General features: G+C 38.2%; 4 protein-coding genes across 4 annotated transcripts; 3 read left to right on the top strand and 1 right to left on the bottom strand.

Annotated features, from left to right (window-relative positions):
• Nucleotides 1-1412: 1412 nt before the first annotated feature.
• On the top strand, nucleotides 1413-2986 carry LOC115779431 (serine protease 57-like). Its single transcript, XM_030728098.1, has 5 exons — nucleotides 1413-1466; nucleotides 1638-1791; nucleotides 2034-2163; nucleotides 2322-2576; nucleotides 2666-2986. The coding sequence occupies exons 1-5, from the start codon at nucleotides 1427-1429 to the stop codon at nucleotides 2816-2818; spliced, it is 732 nt and encodes a 243-aa protein (XP_030583958.1). The 5' UTR covers nucleotides 1413-1426; the 3' UTR covers nucleotides 2819-2986.
• Nucleotides 2987-4969: 1983 nt separating this feature from the next.
• LOC115778967 (spindlin-1-like) lies at nucleotides 4970-9090 on the top strand. Its single transcript, XM_030727369.1, has 5 exons — nucleotides 4970-5120; nucleotides 5832-5873; nucleotides 6206-6453; nucleotides 6625-6858; nucleotides 7535-9090. The coding sequence occupies exons 2-5, from the start codon at nucleotides 5854-5856 to the stop codon at nucleotides 7738-7740; spliced, it is 708 nt and encodes a 235-aa protein (XP_030583229.1). The 5' UTR covers nucleotides 4970-5120; nucleotides 5832-5853; the 3' UTR covers nucleotides 7741-9090.
• A 209-nt stretch (nucleotides 9091-9299) lies between these two features.
• Nucleotides 9300-13760, bottom strand: micos13 (mitochondrial contact site and cristae organizing system subunit 13). Its single transcript, XM_030727370.1, has 4 exons — nucleotides 13591-13760; nucleotides 13115-13271; nucleotides 10505-10562; nucleotides 9300-10288 (listed from the first exon to the last, which is right to left on the bottom strand). Exons 1-4 carry the CDS (start codon nucleotides 13617-13619, stop codon nucleotides 10191-10193), a joined length of 342 nt encoding a protein of 113 aa, XP_030583230.1. The 5' UTR covers nucleotides 13620-13760; the 3' UTR covers nucleotides 9300-10190.
• A 259-nt stretch (nucleotides 13761-14019) lies between these two features.
• Nucleotides 14020-19738, top strand: LOC115778495 (hydroxysteroid 11-beta-dehydrogenase 1-like protein). The gene is made up of 6 exons (XM_030726537.1): nucleotides 14020-14209; nucleotides 16551-16681; nucleotides 16889-17092; nucleotides 17174-17267; nucleotides 18527-18692; nucleotides 18770-19738. The coding sequence occupies exons 1-6, from the start codon at nucleotides 14125-14127 to the stop codon at nucleotides 18951-18953; spliced, it is 864 nt and encodes a 287-aa protein (XP_030582397.1). The 5' UTR covers nucleotides 14020-14124; the 3' UTR covers nucleotides 18954-19738.
• The last annotated feature ends 1164 nt before the right edge of the window (nucleotides 19739-20902 follow it).

Genomic DNA, 20902 nt, shown 5'->3' with positions numbered 1-20902 from the left:
TGAGTGCAGCGCAGCAGGTATAGAAAGCAGCCAAAGCCGCTGGAGATAAATTCAACAAGAAGTGGAAGCATTGTTCAAAAAACGGAAACCGTACACAGTAAACCGCAGAAAACGGTGATGGATTTTATTCCACATGTTCCTGGCCTATTTTCATCTATCCTGGCCTGTATATTTGTATATTTTAATCTGACGATCATTCTTTGCTTATATCGGTAAATAGACAGGTGCACAGGATTTGTGAAGGGCTTATATATAAAATTACTTGTTGTTACCCTCATTAATAAAGAATATATTGTAGCTTCTGTTAAGACGTTGAAGAAAATGGCAAAAGATTGCCAGCAAAAGTTGACCTTTTATTAACAATTAATAAAAGGTCAGATGACTGCCCCTCCCTGAGCCTGGTTCTGCTGGAGGTTTCTTCCTGTCAAAAGGGAGTTTTTCCTTTCCACTGTCGCCAAGTGCTGCTCATAGGGGGTCGTTTTGACTGTTGGGTTTTCTCTGTATTATTGTAGGGTCTTTACCCACAATACAAAGCGCCTTGAGGCGACAGTTTGTTGTGATTTGGCGCTATATAAATAAAATTGAATTGAATTGAATTGAATTGAATTGGTTGCTGTTGCACTGTTGCACTGTCAGGATACATGTGATGATTAAAAATACTTTCTGAAGTTTGACATTTTTGGTATCTATTTTTTTTTTTTTAATTTTCAGCTACTTGTTGCCCCACAAAGATGCAAAACTAAAACCATATTCAAAGTTGCCGTATTAATCGTTGCCATTCTTAATTTGGAGCGTTCATTTTTTTTAATTTAATAAACCAAACACAATGGGCTGTTTCTCTGTGTTCAGTTGAGCTCACCACAAACATGTTGTCGAATGTTACTAAAAAGATTTTCTTTCTTTCTGCCTCTTCTGTAATCACTGCACTTCTTATTCTGTACATGTAAAGTGCATCTATCAGTTTTCTTACTGGAGAATCTTACACAGCTTGCGGTTGCCACTTAAAGCAGAAGCTATTCAAAATGGCATAATTTCTTAACAATACTCTTTTTAACGCAACCACGACTTTAAAAAAGCGGGAAATCTAAGTATCCCATACAAAAACAGATAAAACCGCAAAGACAGACATTAGATTTTTTTTTTTTTCCACAGGCATTTACCTTTACAAAAGTTTTATAGTTAATTGCAAAATAGAATTTGGGAGAAACCCTTAAGGAAATCTGAACTTTCTCAGCATTGTGAGCCTCTGGTAAGCTGTTAAAGCTTTAATGCCACTCCTCTCTTATGAAACCTTGTTTTGTCATTTTTACTAATAATTTTGCAAGAAAGTCAACAACGTGTTAGCAAATGCACTGAAGCAATAGGAGAGACTATAAAACAAGACCTTCTCTTCTCTAAAAAAGTAGTGTGAATTTTTCCAGCCACCATGGCGCTCAGATACCTTCTTCTGCTGTTTGTCCTCAATGGTAAGCTTTCTTGCCTTTTACGATACCAAAAATAAATAAATTTAAACAAAAAAATCAGGCAAACACTTTGCATATTTTTCTCCATAATGTTTCATTTCATTTTATATTTATTACAAAACATATATTGTCCTGGATTACTAGAAACAAATGACGCTGTAATTTGTGCTACAGGAGCCGACAGCTCTCGTATTGTTGGAGGCCGAGATGCCGCCCCCCACTCACGGCCCTACATGGCCTCGGTGCAGTTTAGAGGTCGCCATTTCTGTGGGGGAGCACTAGTGAGAGAGGACTTTGTGCTCACAGCAGCACATTGTGAGACACTTGAGTATGTATTCAGTGTTTGCTTTAATTAGCAGCATTTACAGAACTCTAACAGCTAGGAATCTGAAATCTTTTTAAATCTGATTAAAACTTCTCTATCAGTTTTTCCCCCCATATCATAATAACAATGTCTTGTATAATTTGGGATGCTGAGAGAAAATAATCCATGACAGGAAACGCTATCTGTTAAAATCATTCTCAATCTTAAAATGCATGGCTTTAACCACATGTTGCTGCAATTTGAAGGTTACACACAGTCGTGCTTGGGGTTGATTCCCTGAGCAGTAATGAAGCTACAAAGCAGCAGTTCATTGTTGTCAGAGTCTTCCCGCATCCAAAATATGATGGAACAAACAATGATCTCATGCTCCTCAAGGTGAGAACAACTGCTGTCTACTAATAGTTAAAAGTGGGTTGATGTCTCTTCATTAATATTTCTGCTTTGCAAAAAACACAACTTGGGATGTTAAGATTATGCTAACTCTAACATCAATATGCTTTTTTGTATGTTTATGCCACTGATCTCCTTTTCAGCTGAACCGCAGGGCCCAACTGTCTGAAGCAGTGCAGGTGATCTCTCTGAAGCCAGGCAAGCTGGAAGGTGTGAGCCAGTGCATCACGGCAGGCTGGGGGGATATAGGGGATAACAACACCTTACCAAACAGGCTTCAGGAGGTCAACGTCACCACCCTGCCGCAAAGGACATGTGAAAAGAGATGGGAACCACTTTCTGTCGCAAGCTCAATGGTTTGCGGTGTGGGGGACCACCGCTTGCAAGGATTCTGCACAGTAAGGAAAGAAAAATGTACAATCAAAACTCCTGTCTTTTTAAACATAGTCCACTTATTGTTAAGTGTTCTTTGTCATTTCTCTTCAAGGGAGATTCAGGTGGACCGCTCGTGTGTGATGGAGCTGCAGCAGGTGTTATCTCCTTCTCTGGGAGGCGATGTGGAGACCCCAGTAAGCCTGATGTCTACATGCGCATATCTTCTTACCGGGCATGGATTCAAAACGTGTTAAAGAACAATTAGGACAGTGAATTTAATTGATAATGGGTCACAATTCTTGAGTGGATTATAGTGCTGTAGTTGTGATGAGGATAATCATGATTTTTGGTCATTCTGCACTCATCATAATTTTCTTTTTGCTGTGCAGTATGCTTGTTGAATAGATTAGGAAAGGTTGAATTTAAATTTGCAAAGCTAAAATATAAGGTAAATTCCTATGCACACTTTTTGTTTTTGCTGTTGCTGTATTTCAATGTGTGCCAAATAACACCATGTGAAATCATGAATAAAATAAATTTGTTCTACAGTCATTATAACTTGGGATTTTATTTATTTATATTGATGAACCAAGATGTTGCATGGAAATCTACCAAACATTACATTAAACACATTTTAAACATTAAAATGGTTTGCATGAATTTATAAATTCATGCAAACCATTTTTTTTCTCATCATGCAGTGATACTAGTACAATGATACCACACTGAAGAGTTTTTCTGATTACACTTACATTTTTTAGTGGGAAGCACAGGCTGTGTGCCTCACTGAGGATCTTTGGCATACTCAGATGCACTGAGGCTACAGCAGTGATCAGTCTAATTTCCAGGCAGTCTTTTTCATTCTATTGTTTTAATCAGTTATTACAAAAAAAAGAGGTCTCACACAGATATGTGGATCCTTTTTTTTTCTCTCAGTTTTCAGCTTCATGGCAGCTATATTTCAACCATTTCAACAAGTGTCTTGATTTCTTTCTGTCATTAAATATTGGAAAGTCACTCCACAGTGAGCCTGATTGTATTTGTTGCTCTCTAGATTATTTATTTAATATAAAATGTGTCCAAGGTCAATGCAGCTGTCTACCAGGAAGTTTTAGAGCACTTCATGCTTCCTGCTGCTGACCAACTTTATGGAGATGCAGATTTAATTTTCCAACAGGACTTGGCAGCTCCACACAGTGCCAAAGCTACCAGTACCTGGTTTAAGGACCATGGGATCCCTGTTCTTAATTGGCAAGCAAACACCCCTGATCTTAACCCCATAGAAAATCTATGGGCTATTGTGAAGAGGACAATGTGATAAGCCAGACCCAACAATTCAGAAGAGCCGAAGGCCACTATCAGAGCAACCTGGGCTCTCATAACACCTGAGCAGTACCACAGACTGACTCACTCCATGCCACGCCACATTGCTGCAGTAATCCAGGCAAAAGGAGCCCCAGCTAAGCATTGAGTGCTGTACATGCTCATACTTTTCATGTTCATACTTTTCAGTTGGCCAACATTTCTAAAAATCCTTTTTTTGTATTGGTCTTAAGTAATATTCTAATTTTCTGAGATACTGAATTTGGGGTTTTCATTAGTTGTCAGTTATAATCATCAAAATTAAAAGAAACAAACATTTGAAATATATCAGTCTGTGTGTAATGAATAAATATAATATACAAGTTTCACTTTTTGAATGGAATTGATGAAATGAATCAACTTTTTCATGATATTCTAATTTTATGACCAGCACCTGTATGTTACTGGCTGGGTGTTACTGTTAAAATAAGAGTAAGATAGATTCAGAGCTGTGTGTGGCAGGACACAGACAGGTGGCAGGACAAAATATGAAGGTGCCCACATCTATTAACCGCCAATACTGGAAAAGCCTACATGCATTTAGTCATCAGTCTATATATGCTGTGCAGATGAGATTAAAATATGTGGGGATTTTTGTTGTTGTTGTTTGCTTGTTTTAAAAAAAAAAAGCAGTACCATTTCCTTTGATAAAAATTTTTTAGAAAGTAAAGGTTGCCACAGGCCAAACAGTGTCGCCAAAAATAAATAAATAAATAAATCATTTAATTTAAAACAAACAAACAAAACAACTATAAAACAAAATGCTGTCTGTCCCTTTAATTGAAACCAAGGCAACTCCTGCGTCATAGAAAATTCTGACCTCATTTTACCTGCTGTGGTTTGTGTTGTGTAGGTACCTTGTTATGTCGCTCACGTGTACTAATAACTTAACGGCTTTATTTCTGAAACACGCGAATTCATAGGATTTATGAATCACTGTCGGAAACTGTTAAACTCCTGTTTAAAAAAAAAAAAAAAAATCAGTTTCACCGAAACAAAAACATCATTTCCCACTATTCACTGGGCTCTTGTCCACGTTATTCGCTGTGGCCATGGTGACCCAATGCTTGCTGGGAAATAGAGTCTCTTCTGAACGCGTTCCTGTTTCCTACAGGTTTCGCGAGATTTTACATAGGCGGGTTGGTGTGTGGCAACATTTCTCTGCCAGACGAGCTGAACAATGCTGATATGAAATCTGCTTAAAGGTAATGAAAATATGTTCCATGTAGAGAATAAGGCTGTAAACACCCAGTTTCTGGTTGTGTTTGCTAGCTGCCATTAGGGAGACCGAAGAGCGGATGTATTTATCCGCCTACACTTACCTACAATAACATCTGCATTGAGGCAGAGCTAAGACAGTGTTTCTGATAACCTACAGAGGTGGTGTTAGGTTGGATTTAGTCCAGGACAGGTAGGGTACATGTGACTTGCAGCGTCTTATGGCCTTACCACATCACCTTATATATCTAACTTTGTAAATCCTTTGGGCTACAATATAACCGGCTAACGTTTCAGCCTGTCATTTGGCACATAACAGTGAAATGTCTTTTATGAAAGTTGCCAGACGTATTTTTTTTTAAGACTTTGTAATCTTAAATTGAGGGGAGACTTGCTGTCAGCTATAACACACACAGTTTTGCCTTAGTATACAGTGACCTCTATGGTTGCGTGGTGTCAATAAATACCCAGGAAGTTATTCCGTCATGCTAATCCATTGGCTGGAGGAGTTGTCAGTCTGTTGAGCAGGCAACACACACACACACACACACACACACACACACACATATATATATATATATATATATATATATATAAGCAAGAGAGGGAGGGGCCTCTCTTAATGCGTAGCACACGTGTGTTTGTCTGTTTGACATTCACAAAATAACTAAAAATCACCCTGTCTTTCTTTTAATTAGTAACCTTTGAATTTCTGGAGGCATGTCCAAGAAAAGGGGCAGGTATGTAGAATCAAATCTACTGTATACCTCATCACATTATAGCATCATTGTCACAAACAGCTAAAAGAAAAAAAAAGTGGTTAAATCAGGTGTACGTCACTGGAAGGAATAAATAGCTGAAACGTGTGACAAAAATCATACTGTAATTTGATCTGGGTGCATTTTAAAATAGCAAATTAGGTTTAAATAGTGGGAATGATGTTGAGAGGCCTGGATAAGAAACAATGGTTATTTGTAGTGTGCTCAGTTCAGCATGTGTTTAAGGTACATACTCTGTTTTAAGCCTCAACCACAGGCTCGCAGACCTGCATATTTGTCTTGTTTTTAACCAGAAAGCGGAGCAGCGGGGAACTGAGTGACACAGTAACCCCAGACCCCAACTGCATTCTGGGACTCCGTATTCAGCATAACTGGCGGGAGAGGGGAAACCAGAGCAAATGGAAGGGAACAGTACTTGACAGAGTTGGTGTGAATCCTTCCCTCTTCATGGTGAAATATGATGGCTTTGACTGTGTCTATGGCATTGAGCTGTTCAAGGATGAGAGAGTGTCTAACCTACAAGTCTTGCCAGAAAAAGTTGGTAAGTTGGTGCACGCTTTTCCTTCAGTCAGTGTCTGCTTTCTTCAGTTCATACTTAAGATTCTGAAGTCAGCACATTTAATCGTTTTCTTTTCATTTAGATGACAGCTGGATCGATATTGTGCTCTTTCGTGCTTCCATACTGTCTGCCCTCATGATTCTTTCTTCACAGTAAACAATAAAGTCAAGATACCTCCAGGGGCGGAGGAGTTGGTTGGCAAAGCAGTGGAGCATTTGTTTGAAAAGGAAGATGGAGAGAAGAATGAGTGGAGAGGCATGGTCCTCTCCAGAGCACCAGTTATGACCAACTGGTATTATATTACTTATGAAAAGGACCCCGTTCTTTATATGTACCAGCTATGGGATGACTACGCTGAAGGAGACCTCAGGATTCTGCCTGAAGCAGGTATTGCTAATTTGTGTTTAACAGAAGCATCCTTATACAAAACTTCACTGAGTTTTAAACAGCACTGTCCTAAGGCTTTAGAGAGGAGTTAAAGCAGGGCCACTTGAAGTATGAAAATCAATTTTCCACTTTGAAGACCATCTGAGCAATTTTTTTTCTTTTTTTGCACGCATACCATGTGAGCTAAAAATCAAGTATTTTATGTTAAATTTGATTATTACTGCTACAGGATATTTCTGCCATGGTGTAAAAATAAAGGCCAACATTTGAATCAGAAGTATCATCAAACAACCATTTCTGGATGGGTTCCAGCGTATGTTTAGACATGCGGAAATTTCCCCATCTAATTTGGGAATTCAAATATTTGGCAGAGATAAGTATTCAAAATAACTCCAAGAGAAGTTTAATGTAAAGAGAGAGAAATCTTTAGCATTGCTAAGCATTTTAAAAGTACACATGAGTACCAAAGCCAAAGTATAAAAACAAAGTAATTTATTTTTTAGTGAAAACTATAAGAATGACACAGTCTATTCATTGTTTTATGTTTTGCTTCATTTTTCAATTCAGAGCAACAGGTTTCATCACAGCAGTTGCGACAGGGATTTTATTTTACTGTTCATGCCGTTTCTTCTGGAATTATTGTCTAAGCTTTGTAATGATTAACTCTTGTCCACAGAAAACAAGCACCTGCTGCCTGCAGACAGGAAGCCGGGAGAAGAGACGGAGAGTCTCGTTGGGAAACAAGTGGAGTACGTTACTGACAAGGGTGTGAAGAGAACAGGCCTGGTCATCTACCAGGTCCCAGCCAAGCCCTCTGTCTACTATATCAAATATGATGATGACTTTCATATTCATGTCTATGACCTTGTCAAAACCACCTAGAGATAGTGGACACTTTTATCTCGTTCCCCAGCATTTTTCCATCTGCTACTGTTCCACTCATTGCTGCAATCTTTTATTCAAAGCCTAGACGGGTTTAAATAGTTGACATGCTTTACTGTTCAGAAGTCAGTGCAATCTCTTTTTTTTTTTTTTTTTGTATGCACAGCATAACTGTAGCACTGCTATGCTTGGATGTTTTGCGGAGAGAGTCTTTGTTTTATTGTTGCTGCTCTATTTTAAACATCACTTTAAAGTTTGAACAGGCGAAGATTACACTGCACAGCATTTGTAAAGTTGAAAATACGTTATGCAGTGTTTTCTGAGATCTGTCTCTTAATTAAATTCCAATGACTAACAATGCTGCTTAGTATCTCCTTTCAAAGGGCACTTTATTTTGGCTTATCTAAATTGATGATAAGCATGACACGCACTTGTGAACTAGATATTTTTCCATTAAGTTAATTATTAAAAGAAGTGGGCAGTCACACGTGTGTGTTTATTTAACAAATTCAAACACACTGTTAATACTAGAAGACATAAATTGAAGTAACATTGTAAAATCACCTCGAGGCCCATTATTTTTAAAAGCCAACATGCACCTTTGCACCATGTGAAGTATTGTAGCGTTCATAGCCGTATGAAGTGGCTATATGCTGCATTATGCCATTCATGCTGAACATCTCCTTGTGACCTTGAAGGAAGGTTTCTTCACAGGCCCTAAATTGGAACAAAAGCGCAAGTAACACATTTGTGCTGGTAATTAATGTACTAAATTTGTGTATGAATTTGATCCCACTGATATCATAAAGTGCCTTTTGGCTTGTCATTTTGCAATACTGCACTTATTCTGAGTGTGCTCTTGTTAATGAACCTTTGCCTGTGGAGGCTGCTATGTGGTTTTCATTTTGAAGTGGCGACACTGACTAGAGCAACGTTTTAAAATTATCAGTTTGTATTAGTGATGTGTGTGTGTGTGTGTGCTCTTAATGCAGTTTGAAAATGTTATTCAAACATAATGCACATTATCATTGGTTGTAAAATCTCATTGTGGGGAGCACTTTATTGTATAAAGTTTACATATTTAGGTTATGGTACACTAAGTTCCCCAAAATGCTATTTCCTTATGTGCAAATGTGGAAGAGTTACACTTTAAGATACATGCATGAAAAGGAAAAAAATAAATAAATAGCTGCAGTACATGACAGTATTTAATCTTCAAAACTTGTGTATGATTACTTGTAATGTTGCCTGTTGTGATTACTTCAGTTTATTGGACTGTCTCATTAAAACTTCACCAGCTTCTTGTAAAAAAGTAATCTACATTAAAATATATTTAAAGATTGTAATCAACCAATTTGTTCAGTGACCCATTTTGACTCCTGCCTTTAGAACTCAAGTCTTGTAAATATGAGCAGCCAGTTTCCCAGTCATGGATTAAACCTAGTCCTAGACTTTAAAGAAAAATTCCATGTCAAACTCTACTGGGAAAGGTATTTAGGCTGAGATTAGGTATAATCCATGTCTGGGAAACTAAGCCTATATGTTTGGTTGCCATATGGTCTTTAGTATTTGCTGAACTGGTCTCAAGCTTATCAGCTTTGCATTTTTTTTTATTGTTTTGCTGTAAAAACTGCATGCATCACATTGATCAGTGCCTCAATGTTTCTCAACTTTATTTGAATATGAAGAAGTGACCATATTGGGCAGAATAAGTAATGCTTTCTTACATTTAAATAAAAAAAAAAAAAAAAGGTTGACAGTCAACATCACCGGCAGCGGTGCTGTGGGGTGTTTCTGCATTGTGTAAAGTGGAGTCACGGAAGGCTTTGTGGGCTCTTCACGCTTTTAGTCATCTCCTCCTCTTCTGAAGTTGTAGCAGATTCAGCAGTGAATTGTGTCATTATTATTCTGTCATGATTATTAAAGATTTTTGCACATTTGTATGGCCTTATACTTTACACAGTGTGACTACTGTATGCTTTATGACTCAATAATGAGACAAGATGTTTCAAGATTGGTATATTGCTCATAAACTGTGAAATTGCATATATATACACACACACACACACAACATACATTCTCTTCATAACATTTGGGCAGGGTGAGAACAGGGCAGAATAATAGTCTACTGGACAGTGCTGATAGGAATTAGTTGGTATACGCAACTTTGAGGTATACACAAAATGAAAGATTACTTTTTTAAAAATAAATTTTGCTTCCCATTATGTACATGTACCATCAAAGGCCACTATCAGAGAACCACAGTACCCGTGAACCAGAGTACACTCTTTGCAGCTAATTTTTTTTTACAACTTCTTTTAATCTAGCAGTTTTCTTTCATGTTGGATGTTGCTTCTTGTGGCAGGGTACAACTTTCGAAGAAAGAACGTCATTCTGAAGTGCAAAAGTCAAATGGACTGATAGGTTGAGGTTGCCCAGAGAGTTCATGTTCACTTCGTGAGGTCCTTCAAGTACTGCAGGCCCTGATTTGTGTATTCAGTGACTTTAGTTGGGGCCTCAGAAAGACTTGAAATTGTCCACCGTACTCCTACAACAAAAGAAAAAAAAAAAAAAAACATAGTTTGGGTTTTAGATATAAAAAAATTAGGGTCTTCACAGGGTCAACATTACACTGAAAATTACTGCCCCAAAGTAATTCTAAAAATATTACCGCATGTAACAAATTAAGGACACAACTGAAAGTCTGTGAACACTTGTAAATTTGTACCATTTTTAAAAAAGGAACAACAATATCAGTTCTTACCAGAATTCCACGTATCAACTGGGGAGAATTCAACCTTAGGCACGGTTGGAAGCTGAGCCTGGGTAGAGTGACAGGATGCATTAGTCTCTGCTAACAGCATAGTACACTGCAGTGTAGCTGGCTTTGCAGTTGTGTGTAAAGTAAAATGTCTAACTAAGTGGGATCATATTTCTCCAAAATTATACTAGAGAATGATTATGAAATACAATTGGGATTTTTTTTTTTTTTTTAGGGAAAAAAAAAAATACTGATACTTTGTTATTTTGCAAAGACACTGTTGGATAAATGAGATATGGTGTACTTATTGTTTTATCAGTGCTCTGATAGGAGTTGGTATACTCCTTATTTACATTAAGTAAATAAGTGAAAACACTCCTCTGGAAGTTTAAAGTCTAATCTGTCCTCTGTGTGATTTGGGGATATATACTAATCCAAAAATTTTATAGAACACTTTGAAAACACATCACAACTCAATGGCTAAAAAAGAAGTCATACTGGATATCTATGCTAATATGGACTGGATAATGTGTTAGGAATGAAAGGATGCCACTTTCTTTGATGGAAATAAAAAAACCAACACACAGACGGCTGAATTCAAAGATACCCTGAAAATCAAATTGAAAAATTGATGTGGCAGGCTAGACCATTTTGCTGAAATTTTATTTCAGCAACTCAAAATGGTACTCAGTCTTTTGTATGGCCCCCACTGGCTTGTATGCATGCCACCACCAGACTGCTCATGCTGAACGATGTTAGCAGCATTAACATTGACCACGGCTTCTCCAGACCCTGTCACATGCTCTCATCTGTGGACAGCACAGGCCACCAGTGGTGAACCTGCCAATTCTAATATTCTTTGGCAAATACCAATCGGGTTTCACGGTGCCTGGCAGTGAACACAAGGCCCACTAGAGGACATCAGGCCATCCTCATGAAGTCTGTTTCTGATTGAGACATTCCCACTGTTGGAAGTCATTTTGTAGGGCTCTGGCAGTGCTTATCATGTTCCTCTTTGCATAAAGGAGCAGATACCGGTCCTGCTGATGGGTTAAGGACCTTCTACAGACCTCTCCAGCTCTCCTAGAGTAACTGCCTGTCTCCTGAAATCTCCTCCATGCTGTTGACACTGTGCTGGGAGACACAGCAAACCTTCTGGCAATGGAACATATTGATGCGTCATCTTGGAGGAGTTGGGCTACCTGTGCAACCCCTCTGTAGGGCCCAAGTATCAAATCATGTTCCCAGTTGTGACACTGAGCCTAGCCAAATGCACAACTAGTTAAAAAACAGAAAAAGTGAAGAGGAGAAAAAAAAAAAAAAAATTCATGTTTTGGGGTTGTCTCATTGTTGCCCCTTTAGTGCACCTGTTGTTAATTTCATTAACACCAAAGCAGCTGAAACTGATTAGCAACCCCCTCCCAGAACTTTAATTGACTGGATGCTATATTCTGATTAAAAAGTGTTTCTTTAACTTTTTTATATATACACACACACACACATTATATACATACCATGTAGTAACACTGAATGCAATATAAATAACAATTTTGTTTATAATGGAAATTTTTTTAACCTATGTTTCAGGCCAAAACTTGCTTTTTATAGGAGTTCAGAAATACAATCTAAAACAAGTAAGGATTGGATAAATACCATTCATTCTTTGCATTTTGTTTTAATCACCTGAACCCTTTTGTGAGCCATGTACTACAAAACCATTTCAAAATACCCAGGATATCTTTCTGTTATCTGGCTTCAATTGCAGTAACACTGACAACCATGATAAGCAGGAAGGTGGTTACAACTCGTTAACCCAGGGTTTTATCAATCTAGCTGTGAGTGCATTCGTGAAAAGGGGTGGTGGTGTTGGCAGCGCATGACCAATCACAGACGCGAACAGGTCTATTTGCAATTGAGAAGCTGATCTTACAAAGAAATATAAAACTATGATATTTGAAAAAATATAAAGAGGTTAAACAAATAATACAGCAACATCAGTGCTGCAGCTAAAACAGCGGTGTGAGTGAATGTGAGAAGAAAGGCACAGTTCAAGTGCTTTAAACACTTTGGTCAGTAATGCTGGAAAAGACATACTACACTAATAATACAATTAACAGACTTAAGGATTTAAGATACAGGATAATCTGATGGATTATAATTATTAGAACTGCTGATTACTTCATTTTCCAGAGAGTTGATTGGTCAGTGTTGATTTTATGCCTGATGATCTCTACTCTAGACCATAACCTGCTCTAGAACAGGTTAGGTCATACATTACCATGGTGCAAACCGCCTTTGCAATACTGAAAACCGAGGTTACCTGGATATGCCTAAATCCTGCTTCATAATAAATGCCTTAGGAAGCTGTGCAATGTGAGGTTGTACTATAAATATTTATGTATTGTAAAAGAATTTTCTGATATCATATGGAGTGGGCTACGAGACAGCAAATAAATTTCCACACATTTATGGTATGAATCATAAAATGCATTGTCTGCAGCGCTGATCTATTTAATGCAATAAGTTTCTAAATCATTTTACTTTATGCTGTATTCTGATGCCTATTGGCACTGATCCAGAAAGGCCTGGTTATTTAAGACGTGCATCTTGTACCTCCAGACCGAAGTATTTCATCCATTCCTCGATGGCGGGTGGCATTACTGCTTTGGCCTTCTCCAGGGCCTCTGCGCCCTGTTTACTGTTCCCCAAGAGACCAGAGTCATAGGCAACATAGACAGCTCCCCCTGCAATGGTCACCTTGGTGGCCAGTCTGGAAATGAAAGAACAGAGGCAGTCAGGCTGTTAACCTGAATGACCCAACCCCGCAACAAACGCATCACACTTATTAAAAGCACATCACAATTTGCTCTTTGATGAATGATCAGTTAATAGTCACTTTACAACAACCCGCATGAGCTCACGTTGTGGTAGAAATACGTTAAAGCTAAATTATGGAGTTAAAATGCAACAGCTGAAAAGGTCCCGGTCAGCCTGACAGCTATCTTAGCCTTAGTTAGCTTACCGACTACTGGAGCATTTACAGCACCAATACTTTAAGGAACCACAGTAGTTGAATTAAAAATACTAACTTCATAACAGGCCAAATCCTTGTCGCCATGGTTCAGCGCGGTCTATTCTCCTTTTAGAAGCTGTTATTACGAGAACTCCAACAATGAGCCGTAGTTCAGGCTAAGCTGGTTAGCTGCACTGAAGGACAACGCTGCTTGACGTTCCGTGCGCACCAGTGTTTTGTCAATAAAGTTGCTCTTTCAAAAGTCAGTGGGGATGTAATTTCGGAGCCGCAGATTCGACAACTATGATTTAATTAATTAACTATGATTTTAATTAATGTTTTTACTAAAAATTTATAGCCAGTTAAATGAAACATTTTATTTTAAAAATGAGTTAAGGTAGTAAAAAAAAAAAACTTGTTTCTGTCTACAAAACTGAGCAGGCCTTTTAAGCCACTTGTTTGAACAACACACGCCCCTTCTAAAGTGGAAGGAGGGGAGAAGTGGGAGCTTGCATAAAATGCACTTTGTTTCAGCAAACTGGAATTGTGAAAGTCGGCATAAACGTCTAAAGCTTAGCACCTTCAGATCAACTTGCACCAAATTCCCATAATGGGCGCTTTCACAAAAATGATTTTAGTTAGTATTTGTGTTGCTTTCCTGGCTGCCAAATGGACCGCACCGAGATTTGATGCAGGTAATGTAAGACCGTGTTCACTATCATTGTGAGAAAGTTAGTATGTACTTTTTGCCGTAAACCTGCAGAAGGCACGCAGTTTTATCCAGCAGACAATAATATCACAGGTGGTGTGAGATTTCTTTCGCTTCTCCTAACCTAAGCATGTTATTTATGAACAGAATGGTGTGAAAACCATGTATTATATAAAGACAGGTTAAGCAAGTCAGACTTACAGGCTTACTTAACTTAAAGCTGAAGGATTCAATAGAGACGGGAAACTTATGTGAAATCGTAGATACTCTTCTGGCTGTCATAGCCTAACTTAGTATTTCCTTGAATCATCATTGTTCTGAAAATTGAAGTCACGATTACAAGATATTAGATCATATTTATGAGAGTATAATGATATTAATATCATATATATTAATTTTTTTCCGTTATGATGAATTGCATTGGATCTGTTTTTTGTATGTTTGTTTTTCAAGTTGTTTTAAATATCTATGAACTCTGTGGTTATTGCTGTATATTACATGTGTGGTGCCATCCAAAAATGAAAAGGATGTTTTTAATATTTGATAGGCTTTTGATTTTGATAGAGGCCCAAAAACATCTGGGCCAATAACTGATATGCAGCTTTATGGCCAGTTGTAGCCAGATTAGGGAGATAAAGGGTCTGAAGTTGAGTCCAAGAACTCAATTTGCATGTGGAATATGGGGTTCAAAGATGTACTGTTGAAACTGAAAATCAGCAGTTTGCTACATTCTTGGAAAAAAAGAAACAATGCATCAGAAGGCCTGGAAAACAAGAAGAAGAACAGATATCAGAACTCTCAGTAAAAATGCCAGGTCAGACTCATAGAAACTGAAAGGAAGGTTTCATGATCCAGAACATACCAAATCATCACCAAATAGAAGGCAGTGGTTTGGCGTGATTGTGTATAGCTGCCAACTTGGAAAGATGGTATATTAACATTTTAATGATTCGTTCAGGAAATTGAGTGAAAAACAGCACAAAATGAGCGAGTAATTGATGATAATCAGCTCTCCACTTGTGACCAAGGGCTTACCAAAGAGAGAATGCAGCATTTATTCACATTTTGAGAACACATTCTATAATCAAGTTTCCACAAGCAATGGATTTATGTGGTCCATGGCGGTGGACTAGTGTTACATGCTAACGTATCACATGTTTTCTTTTCAACAACTGCAACACTATGTGACCTTACAAAATACCACAGTCTAAGTATGTTTTCTACAAGGTGATTTGTTTCAGATGCCCATAGATGTATAGAGGTTAGTGATCTTCAAAATGCAGTTTGATTGGCTGCTTCCTTTTGAAACATAAACCTGTTCTGAGACGGTACTGACATGTGCTCCATTCTCCAGCATGAGAAGTGAACATTTTTAAACCTACATGACATTTAAATCTTCATAGCACCAGGCAGAGTTAAAGCAACAAAATCAGTGATATTTTCAAAAACAAAGGATACGCATTTGTTGGACATTGAAAAGCTCATAAAAACTCTGGCTAAAAAAATCAACGCAATCCGAGCATTTTACTACTCTATATGAAGAGTATGCATTTAATAATGTCTCAGGGCTGAAAAGTGTCTAATGCCCTTTGACCTGAAGCAATAAATCGAGGACAAAGATTAGCTTATCTTTTTAGGGTATATGTTGATAAATTAAACCGAGATAACTATTTCATATTCATCCATCCATTCGCTTCCGCTTATCCTGTTCAGGGTCGCGGGGGGGCTGGAGCCTATCCCAGCTGTTATAGGGCGAGAGGCAGGGTACACCCTGAACAGGTCGCCAGCCTGTCACAGGGCCAACACAGAACAACCTTTCACACTCACTTTCACACTGTCATTCACACCTATGGGCAATTTAGATTAGCCAATTAACCTAACCCCAGTAAGTGCATGTCTTTGGAATGTGGGAGGAAACCGGAGTACCCGGAGGAAACCCACACAAGCACGGGGAGAACATGCAAACTCCACACAGAGAGAGGGAGAGGCCTGGGCCAAGGTGGAATCGAACCCAGGCCTTCCAGATGGTATTCTATCTGTGAGGCAGCAGTGCTAACCACTGCGCCACCGTGCTGCCTATTCATGAATAAGTAATGCTCATCAAGTCAATGCTCATATTCATCAAGTTAAATTAAAAACATTTTCTGCATGTTTAGACAGATTAATAATGTATACAATAATAGTAACTGTGGTAGCTCTTTATTTATTGTTGATGAATAGAAATAACACATTTTTGTTGTTTCTATTAACCATTCATTTACACTTTTTGCATGTTTGGTGTATTAATATAATTGCATGTAGTTGAATACAGCAACATTTTGTTTCAGATTCTCTCCGAGGTGCTAAGGTATTGGTGACTGGGGCCAGCACAGGTATTGGTGAACAACTAGCGTATCATTATGCCCGCTTTGGAGCCAAGATTGTTATTACAGCGAGGAGAGAGAAAGTGTTACAGCAGGTCAGTTAACTTAATAACATGTACAGTGTTCAAATACTATCATTTACTTCTTGTGTCTTGTGTGAGTCAGATACAGTTTTTTTTATTAGAGGTAGACTAACTAGCACTTATAAAACTAGACCAGAAAACAGTGACAGGTTAATAGAAACATTGTCTTGTTCTTTGAAGAAACTGACCAGTTACATTCTTAATGATCTTGGCCTATAGGTAGTAGAAAAGTGTCTGAGTTTGGGAGCCCAGAAAGCTTTTTATATAACAGCAGACATGGCCAGTGAGTCTGACACTGACAGAGTGGTAGATTTCGCTCTGGAGAAGTTGGGAAGTTTGGATTACCTGGTTCTCAATCACATTGGCTCAAGCCGCTTCGGCATGTGGGATGGAGATGTAGAACACACCAGATGGTTGATGAAGGTAACGGGACATTTTGATGGTCATTTAAAGCATAAAATGAAAGGAATGCCCTGATTTATGAATGTGTGTTTGTGTATAAAGGTCAATTTCTTCAGCTATATTCAGATGGCTTGGAAAGCTTTGGCCTCCCTTGAGCAAAGTAAAGGATCACTGGTGGTTGTTTCATCAATCTTAGGTAGGTTTTCCATATTATTTTTATGCCTAGCTGATGATGACAAGCTATGAAATACCAATTTTGTGTATACATATATACCTGCTAATGCATTCACCCACCAAGTACAATAATTTGGCATATTTTTAAACCCATTTTCTACAACAATAAATAAGTAAATAATGATAATACAGTAATTATGATTAACTTAATGTATTATGATGACAGCAGTAAGGAGTCTGGACCAAGGATATTGGTGCCCCACTCCAGAGCCAGAGCTAGGAAAGGAGCTTGTTATGCGAGGACCTGGTGGCTGGGGCATGAGTTCTGGTTGGGCTCAACCCAAACAACCCCAATTGATCTCTCATACTACGGGCCCACTACCTGCAGAAGAAGCTGTAGGGGTAGAGTGTTTTCTGAATTGGGCACTGGTCAAAGGCAGAAGCACTGGCAGGCCAATCAGTGGCTTTTCAAACTGGTTTAATGGACATGGATCCTCTTTACTGGGGAAGGAGGCCGAGCTAGAGCACAAAGCTGACCACCAAAACTAAGCTGTCGTTTTACTGATAAGTTGTTACCAATAATATGTGGCTCCATCTGCTATAATTGTAATTACAAGGGGTCACCGCAGCAGATGGAGGAAGGAAGAAGAAAGAAGCTTTGATAAAATGAAAATGAACCACATTTCAAAGTGAAATAGGGCGCCCGGGTGGCTTAGTGGTGAAGCCGGCGACCACATACGTATGCCGCGCTTTGCGGCGCGGGTTCGAGTCTTGGCCTGTCGCCAATTTGCCCGCGTGTCTTCCCCTGTATTTTCCCCCATTTCCTGTCTTTCTCCACTGCTAACAAAAGCCGCTGTGGCCAAAAACGCAAAAAAAAGTGAAACAAAGGTTAGCATAACAGAATCAGCAAATGTAGGTACATTTAAAAAATGTACCTACATTTCCTGTCCATAACCTACCCTCTTCCCCTCCTGCAGTGGATCTGTGAGAGAACAACTGGACTTTTGTTCTAGTCCAGTTGTTCTCTCAGAAAGTTTGAGAACAACTGGACTAGAGCGAAAGATAAAAATGTGGACTTTCAAAGTTCGTTTCGACATTGAAAACAAAGGAACGACATAACAGTCTCACCTTGAATTAAAGTTAGAAGCTGTTCTGAAGCCTGAAGTCATTAAAAAATGATCTTCGTTGTCTTGTTTTCTGTCACTCCGTGATATGTTTAGTAGCTTTTCTGGAGCTTTCAAAGAGACTTCTCTTACTCTAACAGGTGTTGATTCTTCACAGGTAAAATGTCTTCTCCCTTTGTGGCTCCATATACCTCAACCAAATCGGCCTTGAATGGTTTCTTTGGGTCACTTCGTTATGAGCTGGCTATGAAGAAGAGCAATGTGTCCATCTCTGTATGCACGCTCGGTCTCATTGATACCGATTCAGCTATGGAGAAAGTCAGGTTAGTCAAACATATGTGCAAAAAAATTTGGCATCAAATAATTTGAGCTATAGTTAACTTTTTTTTTTCTATTCTAGGGGAGTCACTAATGTACCAGCCTACCCCACCACAGATGCAGCATTGAACATCATCATTACAGGAGCTACAAGACAGCCGGAGCTTTTCTACCCTTGGTTCACATACTTTATAGCTATCACCAAAGATTGGTTTCCTTCTCTCACAGACTATATAATCCTGAACTCCTACAACTACATCCCGTGAAGAACATTTATTCAGCACAATTGAAGTGCAATGATACTGTCCTTGATTAAAAACATGGATATTTAAGATGAATATTGGCGTAGAGCTTTGAAATTCTAATACACCCAATTTTGTGGCATAGTTTTTGACTTTCCAGTTTCCATGTTGCTAGTCATGGTTTTAAGAGCAGTCCAGTTATAAAATGTTTATAGGGAGAAAAGCTTATTGCTTGTATTTTTAAAAATTTAGGCTACTGTTGAGATTAGTGCATCTTCACAGTACAGCTACTGCTATCCAACCTTTATTGCACCAAAAAAACATCTGATTTACTAATGATAAGACACCCCCCACCTTAGATGAAATTCAGTTATGAAAGAAATAAATAATAAAATAATATATTACTGCTGTTCAGTGATAAAGAACACAAAACAAATACAAAACAAGCAGGGTACAGGATAGTTTGCCAGGGCTAACACAGAGAGACAGACAACTGTTCACACTCACATTCACACCTGTGGGCAATTTGAAATCACCAATGTGTGCCACTAACATTGTACCATAAAATACAGTTCAACATATTTTAGTTTGGTACAGCTCAGTGGAAATGTGAAGAGTAGGAAGGAAGCTAGTGGGCTCACACAGTGCAGAAAGTAAATGCAACAACAAAGAAAGAGTCATGAATGTGAAATTATATGATAAGAATAAAAGGAGGATGATGCACATAAAAGCAAATTTAAAGGAAACAATAATGTTTTGTCCTTTTTTTTTTTTTTTTTTTGCATTGGATTAAAGGAAAAAATTTTAATCAGAATATAGCATCAAGCCAATTGAACTTCTAGGATATTGATTTGGTCAGTGAAGTAGCAGAGGGGGGTGTTAATTAGTTTCACCTGCTTTGGTTTTAATGTAATTAAGTGCAGTAAAAGGGCAACAATTGGACGACTGAAAACTGGAATGCTTTTACAGGTGGAGGCCACTGAGATTTTTTTTCCCTTTGTATCTTTTCTGGCTGTTTTTTTCACTAGTTTTTACATTTGGCTAGGGTTGGTATGAGGTGATACCTGGACCCCACAGAGGTTGCGCAGGTAGTCCACTGCTGGATCATTTTTTCACTTTGATTTTTGGGGCATCTTTTAATTCAGCCCTCTATTGGTTGATCATTTTTATTTCCATCAAACAATTCCTAACACAATGCCCAGTCCATATCAGTATATATATCCAGCATAATTTCTTTTCCCCGTTGAGATCTGATGTGTTTTCAAAGTGTTCCTTTAATTTTTGGGATTAGTATATTTAACTCTGTGGGGGGAAAAAAAAAAAAAAAAGGTGATTAGTACTTTAAGTATCCACTTGAGGGCAGTAGTGCCTAACTAGTGCCAGTCTGGAAATGAATGAATGGATGGAGTCAGAAAGCTAGCTTAACCTTTATCCTACTGACTAAGGCAACATTAATAGTACCATTAAAGAAAGGAGTATTGGAGTGAAATTAATCATTAATAATACTAACTTTACTAAAAGCCATATCTTTACCACTACAGTCCTGCTTGGTGATCCCTTTGCACCAGTGTTGTGTCAATAAAGTTGCTCTTTCAGTTTTTAGCTGTCACCTACAAATAAGTCTTGCCTGATAAAATCAAAGAATACATATTACCCACTGAATTATATATATATATATATTTTTAAATATATCCCTGATGTTAAAGGCAAGTCCACTTCTTATATATTCAACTATTTTTTTTTTTTTTTTTGGAAACTCTAGAAAATGTATTCCCACGTTCTCCCTGTGTCAGCATGGGTTTTCACTGGGTACTCCAGTGGACTGTTCAAAAATGTCTTTATGAAGTGGGGCGTGTTGTTGTTGCCATCATCTGCTCCTTCTGTTTTAACCAGATTATGTTTTTATTCTATTTATGTTTTATTTTTTTTGTTTTACAACTGCACGACCTGAAAGCTGCCCCAAAAGTGAGGTA

Source organism: Archocentrus centrarchus, chromosome 4 (assembly GCF_007364275.1).
Source record: "Archocentrus centrarchus isolate MPI-CPG fArcCen1 chromosome 4, fArcCen1, whole genome shotgun sequence".
NCBI classification, from domain to species: Eukaryota; Metazoa; Chordata; class Actinopteri; order Cichliformes; family Cichlidae; genus Archocentrus; species Archocentrus centrarchus.
This window is presented reverse-complemented; position numbering and strand designations above follow the sequence as displayed.

Excerpts from the sequence above, each read along its gene's own strand:
- LOC115779431 (XM_030728098.1), top strand. The coding sequence starts at position 1,427 with ATGGCGCTCAGATACCTTCTTCTGCTGTTTGTCCTCAATG. Across the intron at positions 1,467-1,637 it reads TCTGCTGTTTGTCCTCAATG|GAGCCGACAGCTCTCGTATT; the intron begins GTAAGCTTTCTT and ends TTTGTGCTACAG. Across the intron at positions 2,164-2,321 it reads ATGATCTCATGCTCCTCAAG|CTGAACCGCAGGGCCCAACT; the intron begins GTGAGAACAACT and ends TCTCCTTTTCAG.
- LOC115778967 (XM_030727369.1), top strand. The coding sequence starts at position 5,854 with ATGTCCAAGAAAAGGGGCAG. Across the intron at positions 5,874-6,205 it reads ATGTCCAAGAAAAGGGGCAG|AAAGCGGAGCAGCGGGGAAC; the intron begins GTATGTAGAATC and ends GTTTTTAACCAG. Across the intron at positions 6,859-7,534 it reads CAGGATTCTGCCTGAAGCAG|AAAACAAGCACCTGCTGCCT; the intron begins GTATTGCTAATT and ends TCTTGTCCACAG.
- micos13 (XM_030727370.1), bottom strand. The coding sequence starts at position 13,619 with ATGGCGACAAGGATTTGGCCTGTTATGAA. Across the intron at positions 13,272-13,590 it reads AGGATTTGGCCTGTTATGAA|ACTGGCCACCAAGGTGACCA; the intron begins GTTAGTATTTTT and ends TTTCATTTCCAG. Across the intron at positions 10,289-10,504 it reads AGTTGATACGTGGAATTCTG|GAGTACGGTGGACAATTTCA; the intron begins GTAAGAACTGAT and ends CTTTTGTTGTAG.
- LOC115778495 (XM_030726537.1), top strand. The coding sequence starts at position 14,125 with ATGGGCGCTTTCACAAAAATGATTTTAGTTAGTATTTGTGTTGCTTTC. Across the intron at positions 16,682-16,888 it reads GAGAGAAAGTGTTACAGCAG|GTAGTAGAAAAGTGTCTGAG; the intron begins GTCAGTTAACTT and ends CTTGGCCTATAG. Across the intron at positions 17,268-18,526 it reads GGTTGTTTCATCAATCTTAG|GTAAAATGTCTTCTCCCTTT; the intron begins GTAGGTTTTCCA and ends GATTCTTCACAG.